This window comes from Cryptomeria japonica, chromosome 3 (assembly GCF_030272615.1).
Source record: "Cryptomeria japonica chromosome 3, Sugi_1.0, whole genome shotgun sequence".
Classification (NCBI taxonomy): Eukaryota; Viridiplantae; Streptophyta; class Pinopsida; order Cupressales; family Cupressaceae; genus Cryptomeria; species Cryptomeria japonica.
The window spans coordinates 379,394,959-379,407,583 of NC_081407.1; the positions used below are offsets into that span (position 1 = coordinate 379,394,959).

The 12,625-nt window shown below is 37.0% G+C and overlaps 1 protein-coding gene across 1 annotated transcript; it reads left to right on the plus strand.

Annotated features, from left to right (window-relative positions):
- The first annotated feature begins 291 nt into the window (after positions 1 to 291).
- On the plus strand, positions 292 to 2,253 carry LOC131874198 (G-type lectin S-receptor-like serine/threonine-protein kinase At2g19130). Its single transcript, XM_059217460.1, has one exon. The coding sequence runs from the start codon at positions 292 to 294 to the stop codon at positions 2,251 to 2,253; it is 1,962 nt and encodes a 653-aa protein (XP_059073443.1).
- Positions 2,254 to 12,625: the final 10,372 nt, after the last annotated feature.

Consider the following 12,625-nt stretch of genomic DNA (forward strand, 5'->3'; position numbering starts at 1 on the left):
CAAATTCTAAATTAATTAACATTCAAAGAGATCATCACGCCACTGTTTTTCCACGGCGACGACTGACTTTGCAAATGCGTTCAAATTAACTTGTCTCCTAAGGAGCGTGTGTCTGAACCCTTTAAAATTCAACACAGGAGACGCAAATTTTGACCCTCAATTTAGTTCTGCCTTTTACAGTTGAGTGGCCATTGAATTTAATGGCCTCTCGGAAGTGAGACTCTTTCTTCAGACGACTTTCCAACTTATAAGTTCTCTTGAAAACATATTAGTCGCACAGGGGCTTTAGAGATGGAAAAAGCATTCGTAAGTCTTTTTTTTGCAGTTACTTTGTTTATTCACCTGAATAGTAATTGTGCTCCAGTCGAGGCTGGAGATACTCTTTCGTTGGGCGCCTCGCTTATTGGAAATCGGACAATTATTTCAAAGAATGGCACATTTGAACTGGGATTCTTCAGCCCAAACGGAAGCAACTGGTATATCGGGATCTGGTATGCCAAAATACCAAAGAAGACGTATGTTTGGGTGGCCAACAGGGAGACTCCAGCCAGAAACCGGTCTGGCGTTTTGAAGCTATCAAAAGAAGGTAATCTGGTACTGTTCGATGCAGAGGGTGCTTCTATTTGGTCAGTCAACACAACAAACAAGGCCTCCCGAGCTGTGATATTGGATTCTGGTAATTTTTTAATGCTGAGCAATGACAATAAATCTGACACTGTTTGGCAGAGTTTAGACAATCCTGTAGATACCTGGTTGGAAGGAATGGTGTTTGGTGGACAGCAAAAGCTATTCTCTTGGAAAAATTCATTTGATCCTGCTCCTGGGCTTTTTTCTTTACAGGCAGATCCGTCTGACGCCAAACAATTGGTGCTGACATGGAACAACTCTGTACAGTATTGGGAGAGCGGGACTTGGGATGGCAAAATTTACAGTGGAGTTCCAGAAGTTGCGGATAAACGTTTCGCAAATTACAGCGTTGAAAGTAATAGCTCAGGTTTGTTTGCAAGTTATACGTTGATTCCTCCCTTCTATGCAGTCATATGTCTTGTGGTGACTAAGTTCGGACAAGTGCGAGTGTATGCATTCGACGGCAGTAATTGGGAAATGTTATGGTCGGTACCCAGAGATGGATGCGCCGTTTACGGTCCCTGTGGCGCATACGGAACCTGCGACTCCAGAAATCTTCAGCTCTGCAGCTGCGGGGAAGGCTTCAGACCCTCAGACAATCGCGCCTGGCTTTCGCAAGACTGGCCGTCCAGTGGCTGTGTTCGGCAGAGCCCATTAAAATGCGATGCCATAAATGGTAGCGCTGATCGATTCATCGATCTTGGTGTAACGGTGCCTGATGATTACGCTTCCACGTACCCTGCATCCACAAAGAAAGATTGCCAGAAAGCCTGCCTCCGCAACTGCTCGTGCACCGCGTTCAGTTTCAATCCGCCTTCAGGGCCCTGCCAAATCTGGTCCGGAGATTTGCTAAACATGCGCAACTCTACTCCATCTCAAAGCAATTCAAATGTCTTCATTCGGATAGGTGCCTCTCAACTTTCTAGGAAACGCAAAACCACAATTCCTCTGGGCGTAGTGCTTGGTATTGTTGGTGCACTCACCGTTTCTCTGGGCATCTCTTCAATTTTAATTTGGCGGAGGTATCATCTGCTGTCAACAGAGAGCCGTGCAGACTCATTGGACTCTTTTCTGACAATGTTTAGTTACAAGCAGTTGAAAACTGCAACAAGAAATTTCAGGTCTAAGTTGGGGAGCGGAGGATTTGAGTCCGTGTACAAAGGATCTCTACCAGACGGTACGCTTGTGGCCGTAAAAAAAATGCAGGGGTCAAGACATAATGAGAAGCAATTCCGAGCGGAAATCAGTTCTCTTGGAAACATACAACATGTCAATTTGGTCAGGCTTCAAGGGTTTTGTGCAGAAGGATCGAGGCGGTTACTGGTTTATGATTACATGCCCAACGGCTCTCTAAATTCCTTACTGTTCACCAATAATTCCAAAAATAAACGGGAAGTACTCAACTGGAAGACCCGGCTTGAGATCGCTCTAGGCATTGCAAGAGATTTACTTTATCTCCACGATGAATGTAGGGATTGCATCATTCACGGTGATGTTAAGCCCGAAAACATTCTGCTAGACAGTAATTTGTCACCAAAGTTAGCCGACTTTGGATTGGCAAAGCTCGTGGGTAGAGATCTGAGCCGCGTTCTCACCACTACGAGAGGAACGAGTGTGCATAATTGATCCCACTAAGTGTGTCGCTACTATCTAGAAGCCAAAACCTTAGCTTTAAGCAATTAAATCACATACATAGACACCAATGTAAAAATAATCAAAATCTGATGTACTATTTAAGATATGTGGGTGCACGAAGTTAGCTATAACCATTGCTATATGTTTCCCCTAATTAATAGTCTATGTTTTTTCAATCAAATTAATAGTCTAATTTTTTTAAAGTATTTTATGCACCAAGGTCAAATGAACATTATATTTAAAATTGGTGATGGATAAATATTTTGGTTCTTTATTCGAAGATGTTTTAATTAAATTAGAATTGAGGTTAATGAATAATTAGAATATGTTTAATTAATTTAAATTATAGTATTTAAGTTTTATTATGATGATTAAAATTATGTTGAAATACTTATAATTTTAAAATAAAATTAGATTTATACAAATTAGCATACCTATATTTAATAAATAAAATTCATGTAGAGGACGCCTAGAGATATCTAATGTTTTAAAAGAATAGCATTCATAAATGTAAACAAATGAGAAGATTTATTATTTAAAACAATTAAAACATGTATAAGGACCATATTGCATTGATCAATTGATGATACATTGAAGCTTTGTTCACAAGATAGATATAACATGCAAGAAATTGAATGTAATAAAACCTATAACTTAACAATAGAATATAATAAAGCATTGATTTCAAATGAATAATTAATCAATCTTAATCCATTAATCACTATGCTCTATGTTCTTTCCTTGCCACTATTCTAATTGTATTATATATTTGATTATGATACTTAATAAATCTTAATTCATGATTCAGTCATAACAGATACAAAAAATATTCTATAATTTATGATAACAAGTGTTGGACAATGGAGAGGAGGATGAGGTAGATGGATATGATGGAAGGGTTGTTGCAACATGAGTGGGTGTCCTTTTGGCCTCTTTCTCACTCTCTATTTTCTGGGTTACAACTATTTTTGGGCTTGCCTTGATCTTGTTGGATTCAAGGTGTTTTTTCTAGGTTTGATGATGCATGGTTCCAGGGGGAGCCTATTTCCCTAAAGTTTTTATATCACTTAGTAGAAATGATTTGCTTCGACCACCTACATGGATCTCCATATCTAATTGTAGTTATTAATGTATCCCCTTCTCCTAAGGTGGGGAGTTTTAATGCTTTAAACACAAAGGATTATATGTCTCATATAGGTTTAAATCACATATAAAAGTCTCTTAAATCATGAAGATAGGCTTATTAATGTCTAGACTTCTAAAAATATGTGCTTGGATGATGTTGCCAACAAAATTTTAATGATTATTAAAAAGGAAAAGAAAAAGAAAAATGACTAAGTCACCCACGGCAAACGGGAATAGAAACAACTAATGGAAACGGAGGAAGTAAACGGTTACAGAAGAATTAAAGAAAACGGAAACGTTAAATGACGGAACGGGAAAAGATCTGCCAAAGTTTATATAGAAGCCGTCAGCGCTTAGCGTGTGCTGTTTATATAGAAGCCCTTCCGCTGAAAGTTTTCTGGTACAATGTTCAAGTTTTCTGGTATCGTTCTTTGAAATTATTGACTGAAAATCGATTGCAGCATAATTTGTCTTGTAAGTTGTTAGCGACGAAAAGAACTTTTAAGGTGAAAAAGAAATGTCATTTTTTAATTTTACGCATGCTTCGAATTTTTTAATGCTCAAATTTTATTGCAATAATTAGGTTCAAATATGGTTACAGACCCTATAGTCAAGTCACGAAGTAGTCAAGTCACGAAGTCAAGAGAGTAGGTAATTATCTTCTCTCCTATGACATGAATATCAACTCCAAAGGTAAAGATCACAATCCTTTACCTTTAACTTTTTGGTTTTACTCTTGAAGTTGTAGCCAAATATGCCTATAGACCATATAGTTAAATCACAGAGTCAAGGGAGTAGGTAACTATCTTCTATTCTATGACACCAACAACATCACCAAAGGTAAAGGTTGCAGTCACTTATCCTTATCTCCTTGATCTTGTATAAAAATGTAGCCAAATATATTTTTGGATCATACAGTCAAACTAGGAGTCAATGGAGTGGGTAATTAACTTTAATGGATGCTTGTCTTGATGTTCATATAGACAAATTTTGAACCTCATTAAATAAGATGTCGATTTCGAGCTTACATAAACTATTTTATAAGGTAACATCATGTCATTACAAATTTTTCATTTTTAATTTTGAAAATAGCATGTTTTGGTTAAATAAAAAACTCAAAGTCAAAAAAATCAATTTAAATTGCACTCACCCTAATATTAATTACCACCAATGTTTAAATATAAATATTTTCATGTGAGGTAAATAAGTTAGTATTAATCATTCAACATTGAAAATAGAGTTCAATAAGTTCTTTGATTTTACTCAGAATTGTACTCAAATATGATTGCTAGTCAAAACTATAGTCAGATATGATTGTGGACCCTATAGTCAAAATAATAAGGTCAAGGGAGTAGGTAATTATATTATTTCTATGAAATAAAAAAATGTCTTCAAAGGTAAAGGTCTCAATCTTTTATATTTAACTCCTTGATTTTACTCAAACTTATCACTAGATATGTATAGATCATATAGTCAAATCACAAATTCAAGGGAGTAGGTAATTGTCTTCTCTTCTATGAGGCTAACAATATCTCAAAAGATAAATTATGATCCTTTACCTTTAACTCCTTACTCAAAACTAAAGTCAAATATGGTTACAGACCCTATAGTCAAGTCACGAAGTCAAGAGAGTAGGCAATTATCTTCCCTCCTATGACATGAATATCAACTCCAAAGGTAAAGATCACAATCCTTTACCTTTAACTTCTTGGTTTTACTCTTGAAGCTGTAGCCAAATTATGTGGCTATAGACCATATAATCAAATCACAAAGTTATGGGAGTGGGTAACTATCTTCTATTCTATGATACCAACAACATCACTAAAGGTTGCAATCACTTATCCTCATCTCCTTGATCCTGCAAAAAAATGTAGCCAAATATATTTGTGGACCACACAGTCAAACTAAAAGTCAATGGAGTGGGTAATTAGCCTTTATGGACGCTTGTCTTGATGTTCATATAGACAAATTTTGAACCTCATTAAATAAGATGTGGGTTTCAAACTTACATAAACTATTTTATATGTAACATCATGTCATTACAAATTCTTCATTTTTTATTTTGAAAATAGCATGTTTTGGTTAAATAAAAAACTCAAAGTAAAAAAAATCAATTTAAACTCCACTCACCAAGATATTAATTACCACCAATGTTTAAATATAAATATTTTCATGTGAAGTAAATAAGTTAGTGTTTATCATTCAAGATTCAAAATATAGTTCAATAAGTAAATTTGTTCTAAATCTCGAATGTTATTTACCAAATCTTCACAAGGTCTTGATAAAATTTTATATAATCAAATATTATATGAATGTACTAAAGGAAATTTGTTACCTCAAGGATGACAAACCTAAAAGGACAAATCGATCCTCCAATACCTCACTTATACTGGCGCTAAGGGTGAGCTAGGGGATGGAAATGACAAACTAAGCTAATAGACCACAAGATAAGACTCATGGGCGGTTCTATTAAGCCTCTATTCTAAGGACGAGTGTGCAGATCTGGGACACTAGCTTGACTGATGATTTTTTCCCCAACTAAAAAATTGCTGCCCTAATAAAACCGTAGGGAAACTTGAAAAACAGAGATAGGTTTTTGTAGGGACCCCTCTCATGGCCCCGTAGGTTCAAACGGATCATTCACAGGTGCCATGGATTCTGAGTTAGGCCCCATCAAAGTTTAACAATTTTTAACACTTAGGGCGCTAAAGGGACGACGTCGGTAGGGTATGACCCCGAGCGTTTGACCGAGTGGGGGGGAAAAATAGGAGCATGCATAGGGTAATAATGCCTAACTAGACATGTCGAAGCTAATGGTTTGTCATAGCGACGAGCTGAAATAGAAATTGGCCACATGACAACATTCGATTGAATGAGATTGACGATTTTTTTCGCCAACCGAAAAATTGCTGCCCTAATAAAACCATAGGTAAATTGAAAAACCGAGATAGGCTTTTGTAGGGACCCCTCTCGTGGCCCTATAGGTTCAAATGGATCATATGTAGGTGCCACGGATTCCGAGTTAGGGCCCATCAAAGTTTGACAATTTTTAGCACTTAGTGCGCTCAAGGGATGACGTCGGTAGGGTATGACCCCGAGCGTTCGATCGAGTGGACGGGAAAGGAGCATGCATAGGGTAATAATGCCTAACTGGACATGTCGAAGCTGATGGTGCATCATCGTGACGAGCTGAAAGAGAAATTGGCCACGCGACAACATTCAATTGAATGAGACTGACGATTTTTTTACCAACTGAAAAATTGATTCCTTAATAAAACCGTATGGAAACTTGAAAAATCAAGATAGGGTTTTATAGGGACCCCTCTCATGGCCCGGTAGGTTCAAATGGATTGTTCACAAGTGCCACAGATTTTGAGTTAAGGTCCATCAAAGTTTGACAATTTTTAGCACTTAGGGCGCTCAAGGGACGATGCCAGTAGGGTATGACCTCGAGCATTCGATCGAGTGGGGGGGGAAAATAGGAGCATGCATAAGGTACTAATACCTAACTAGACATGTTGGAGCTAACGGTTCGTCATCGTGATGAGCTAAAAGAGAAATTGGCAATGCGACAACATTCGATTGAATGAGACTGAGATTTTTTCGCCAACCGAAAAATTGCTTCGATAATAAAACCGTAGGGAAACTTGAAAAACCAAGATAGGATTTTTTAGGGACCCCTCTTGTGGCCCTGAAGGTTCAAATGGATCATTCATAGGTGCAATAGATTCTGAGTTAGGTCCCGTCAAAGTTTGACAATTTTTAGCACTTAGGGTGCTCAAGGGACGAAGTCGATAGGGTATGACCCCAAGCGTTTGACTGAGTGGGGGGGGAAAATAGGAGCATGCATAGGGTAATAATGCCTAGTTGGACATGTTGGAGTTGACGGTTTATCATCATGACGAGTTGAAAGAGAAATTGGCCACGCGACAACATTCGATTGAATGAGATTGACAATTTTTTTGCCAGCCGAAAAATTGCTGCCCTAATAAAACTGTAGGGAAACTTGAAAAACTGATATAGGCTTTTTTAGGGACCCCTCTTGTGGCCCCATAGGTTCAAACAGATCATTCATAGGTGCCATGAATTTTGAGTTAGGGCCCATCAAATTTTGACAATTTTTAGCACTTAGGGTGCTCAAGGGATGATGCCAGTAGGGTATGACCTCGAGCGTTCGACCAAGTGGACGGGGGGGGGAAATAGGAGCATGCATAGGGTAATAATTCCTAACTGGACATGTCAGAGCTAACGTTTCATCATCATGACGAGTTGAAAGAGAAATTGGCCATGCGACAACATTCAATTGAATGAGACTGATGATTTTTTCACCAAATGAAAAATTGCTTCCCTAATAAAACCATAGGGAAAGTTGAAAAACCAAGATAGGATTTATTAGGGACCCCTCTCATGGCCCCATAGGTTCAAACAAATCATTCGCAGGTGCCATACATTCCAAGTTAGGGCCCGTCAAAGTTTGACAATTTTTAGCACTTAGGGCACTCAAGGGATGATGTCGATAGGGTATGAGCCCAAGCGTTCGACCGAGTGGGGGGGGGGGGGAAAGTTAGAGCATGCATAGGGTAATAATGCCTAACTGGACATATCGAAGCTGATGGTTCATTATCGCGACGACCTGAACGAAAAATTGGCCACGCAACAACATTTGATTGAATGAGACTGACAATTTTTTTGCCAATTGAAAAATTGTTGTCCTAATAAAACCATAGGGAAACTTGAAAAACCAAGATAGGCTTTTGTAGGGACCCCTCTCGTGGCCCTGTAGGTTCAAATAGATCATTTGCAGGTGCCACGGATTTTGAGTTAGGGCCCATAAAAGTTTGACAATTTTTAGCACTTAGGGCTCTCAAGGGACGACGCCGATAGGGTATGACCCCAAGCATTCGACTAAGTGTGGGGAAAAAATAGGAGCATGCATAGGGTAATATGCCTAACTGGACATGTCAGAGCTGACGATTCATCATCGCGATGAGCTAAACGAGAAATTGGCCATGCGACAACATTCGATTGAATGAGACTGGCGATTTTTTTGCCAACCAAAAAATTGTTGCCCTAATAAAACCTCGAGCGTTCGACCGAGGTGGGGGGAAAATAGGACCATGCATAGGGTAATAATGAATTGTATCAAGTATTGTTCATTAAATGAATTGTATTGTATTGTTCATTAAATGAATTGTATTGTATTGTTCATTAAAGGAATTGTATTGTATTATTCATTAAATGAATTATATATATTCATTATACAAACAACACTTACGATGAAATGAAATGAATTGTATTGTTTATTAAATAATCATTGTTAATTATTAGAATGAAGATTAAAGATTTCCATGATAACACCACGCACAGATGAGAAACAATTTAAATGATCGAATATCAACTTCTGTATATATAAACATGTCAAATGATTACAAATGTATGTCCATACACAAATATGGCATAAATGCCAACTGAAACAAAATGTATGTCTAAATACGTGAATGAATATCCATATACAAAATATACATGCGAACTAGACATGTAAGCATCCCAAAACTATCTATAACATCCTAAGCTGTTGATGGATCATCAAAATTGATCTTCGCCGCACTACTCGACTCTGAAGGATTCTGCACAAGAAAAACAAATCACGATTAATATTAGTTATATTATATAATTCACATTCGAAAAGTTAACATAAAAATGAACTATAATTGAACTATTCATGTTTACCTCATCTCCACATTTTCTCTTTGGCTTTGCAGGACTCTTGATGTATGTCTTCGGTAGAGGAGGTATGTTTTCAATATTTTCATACACAACCTACATATGTTCAGAAACATGACATTGATACAAGTTAGCATATAATTGTCACTGATAATAACAAATTATATCTACTAAACACAAAATAAAATAAACACACATCTACTCAAGGCATCTCTTCTTTTTCTTCATCTTCAGGTATACTGGGTGTAGTCATCAAGGATGTGAAGCCAAGAATTCTCTGAACATATACACAACAAGTATATGAAACTATCAATCTATGTCTAGACGTGTAAAATCAGTATAAGTTATTTAAACTATTCATTCAATCATATTTGCATTCAATTACCTTTCCCTTGTCTCCAATTGCACTACTAGATCCTAAATCACACTGCCCCGCACTCATGCTTCTTGTGCCCTACAAGAGTAAAATAAGATATACATGCAAGTTACTACATAATCTAATTAATACCAATATAAATGATGAGCATGTATGTACAATAAAATACAAATGACTAGGTGCAATAATATATGTACCGTCAAGCTATCAAGGCCAAATGAAATTGCCGATAAGGTGCCCTCCTGAATCTGTCTCAACTCCTCCTCAGTCATCAATTGTTAAATAGACCATGTAAATAAAAATTAGTACTTAATATTATCTAGATTATAAATATTCATTTAAAATATAACATGAACTGTGAAAATACAAATCTTACCACTACATCATCAATGTATGATGATGGTGCCTCCTCGCCTCTAGCATGCGAGGACTTCCCAGGGTATCCTCTAGTCTGTGTCATAACATCTGGTGCATCATGCATCTCATGCACCTCATAATCTACACTATCCATAGGAGGATCAACAAGTTGTCCAACTGGACCTAAGCAAACATGCCCACACATGACACAACTATGGGGCACGCATATGTGTGGAGCCGAGGATGACATGTCAGCGCCACCGGATGCACTGCTACCATCAAAAGTAGGCTGAGCTACTGACCCAGCCTAAGAAACCAAAAGGCTGCTCAAAGAGTGAATAGCCGATATGGTCCGTGAATCCGCCTCACAAATGATATCTGGATGCTACACTAGAGGTGCCGGATCAACAGGAGGAGGGGGCACATATGGGCCCTGGACTACTTTGACTGCCCCAGATCTATTTTGGGGCATACCTAAACCCACACCCTTGAAAGGTTGGATGTGAAAGTAGTTCACATGTTTGCGTAAAACAAACTCAGCATACAATTTTTTTATGAAATAGAAGGGGACATCAAGATTGTTATTGGGTGGTTTGTCGAAAACCATCCACCAACGATAGCAAAAAAATTTCACAATACCATCATTTGTGCACCGTTTAATAGAAATTTTTGTTTTTTTGGGGTCTACGGGTTGACTAGTGCAGGGATTCACAAACAATGAGGCAATATCGGCTTTCAATATCTCGAGATCCTTGATATCCTTATATGACAAGCCATCTGCATATTGTTCCCTCATAGAATCTCACCACAAAAGGATGATATTGTGCTCTTCAGTCATGGTTTCCATACTCTTTATGATCGACGTGAGAGGATCAAACATTGGGTTTAGATGAGGGATCCTATGATATACATCTGCAATCCCCCTCAATTCATTCAAATTTTGTGCAATCAAATCCTGAATCGAGGGGGGATTTGGCAAAGGAGGGTTTGGTTGTGGTTCATCAATGTTTTCATTGTTATCCCCCATTTTTAATGTAATTGAATTTATTTTGTATTCGATTTAAAAGAACCTAGTTTTCATTAAGAAAACCATATTTTCAATGAAAAATCAAATAAACAATAGCATATATACCTTAAATTTTAATTTAATCTATATAAAATATGCCGAGAGATATCCTTCTCGAGGCGCCTATTTGACTTTAGGGTGTAAAATTGATTAAAAATAGGTGCCTCGAGAAGGATATCTCTCGGCATATTTTATATAGATTAAATGAAAATTTAAGGTATATATGCTAGTAGCAGTCATGCGACACGACATGGAAAACATAAAATAAATCTATATATAATTATATAGTATCTTTTTATTAAAACAAATTATATTATAATATTATTAAGTGGAGATATATGAAATTGCATATATCTATCTAGACTATTTTTAATAATATATATGTGTTGCGAGATCAAAGCAAATGCTAAAATGTAAGATATATTAAACTTTATTTAATGGCAACTATTATGGTTATGGTTAGCGTTAGGGTTAAGGTTAGTGTTATGGTTGGGGATAAGTTTTACATCATGGGTCAGGTTAGGGTTATGATTAGGGTTAGGGTTTAGGGTTTGGGTTATGATAATGGTTAGGGTTTATATCGTAGTTAGGGTTAGCATCAATGTTAGGGTTTGGTTTTGATTTAGGATTATGGTTATGGTTATGGTTAGGGTTAGAGTTACATTTTAATAAAAGGTTAAATTTATGGTTAGGGTTTAGTGTCAGGCTTACAATTATCTTTAGAGTTTACATCAAAGGTAGGGTTAGGGAAGGCATAATTACAATTAGGGTTAGGGTCAGAATTATAATTGGGGATATGGTTAGGATTAGTATTCAATTTATGGTTATGTTTTGGATCAAAGTTAATGTTAATATTATGGTCAAGGTTAAGGTTTACATCATGGTTAGGGTTATGATTAGGGTTAAGGTTTAAGGTTAGGTTATGATGATGGTTAGGGTGTATATCATGGTTAGGGTTACCATCAAGGTTAGGGTTTTGTTTTGGTTTAGGATTATGGTTAGGGTTAGGATTTACGATTATGGTTAGGATTATAGTTAGGGTTAAGGTTTAGTGTTAAGGTTAAGTTTATAGTTAGGGTATACTGTTCAGGTTACAATTACATTTAGGGTTTACATCAAAGTAATCCGAGTTGGAAATATGCTTATGGTTATGGTTCAATTATATTAAGGTTAGGATTAAATTAGTATTAAAGTTCAATTAGGATTAGGGTTTGGGCTTGATTAATATTAGGAATAGATTAGGAATAAATTTCAATTTGGGTTAGGGTTAAGTTCAAGGTAGGATTATTGTTAGGGCTAGGGTTTAGATTTTAGTTAGGTTAGCCTAATGATTAGGTTTATGGTTTTGGGTTATGGTTAGATTTATTGTTTACATTGGTTGGGATTAAGGTTAGGTTTAGGATTATAGTTAGGGCTATAGTTAGGATTATGGCTAGGGTTAGGGTTAAGGTTAGGATTAGGGTTAGGGTTAGGGTCATGATAAACATCATGGTTAGGCTTAGGTTTAGGCTTAGAGTTAGGTTTTATATCATGCTTACGGTTAGGGTTTAAGATTGAGGCTAGGGTTAGGGTTTAAGATTGAGGCTAGGGTTAGGGTTATGGTTTGGGTTAGGGTTTAAGGTTAGGATTAGGATTATGGATAGGATTTGTAACTCATAGGATTAGGGAAAGGTTTTGAGTTAGGGTTAGGGTTGTGGTTAGGATCATGTTCTAGG

What these genes read in the sequence shown, in the direction of transcription:
- LOC131874198 (XM_059217460.1), top strand. Translation starts at nt 292, where the DNA reads ATGGAAAAAGCATTCGTAAGTCTTTTTTTTGCAGTTACTTTGTTTATT.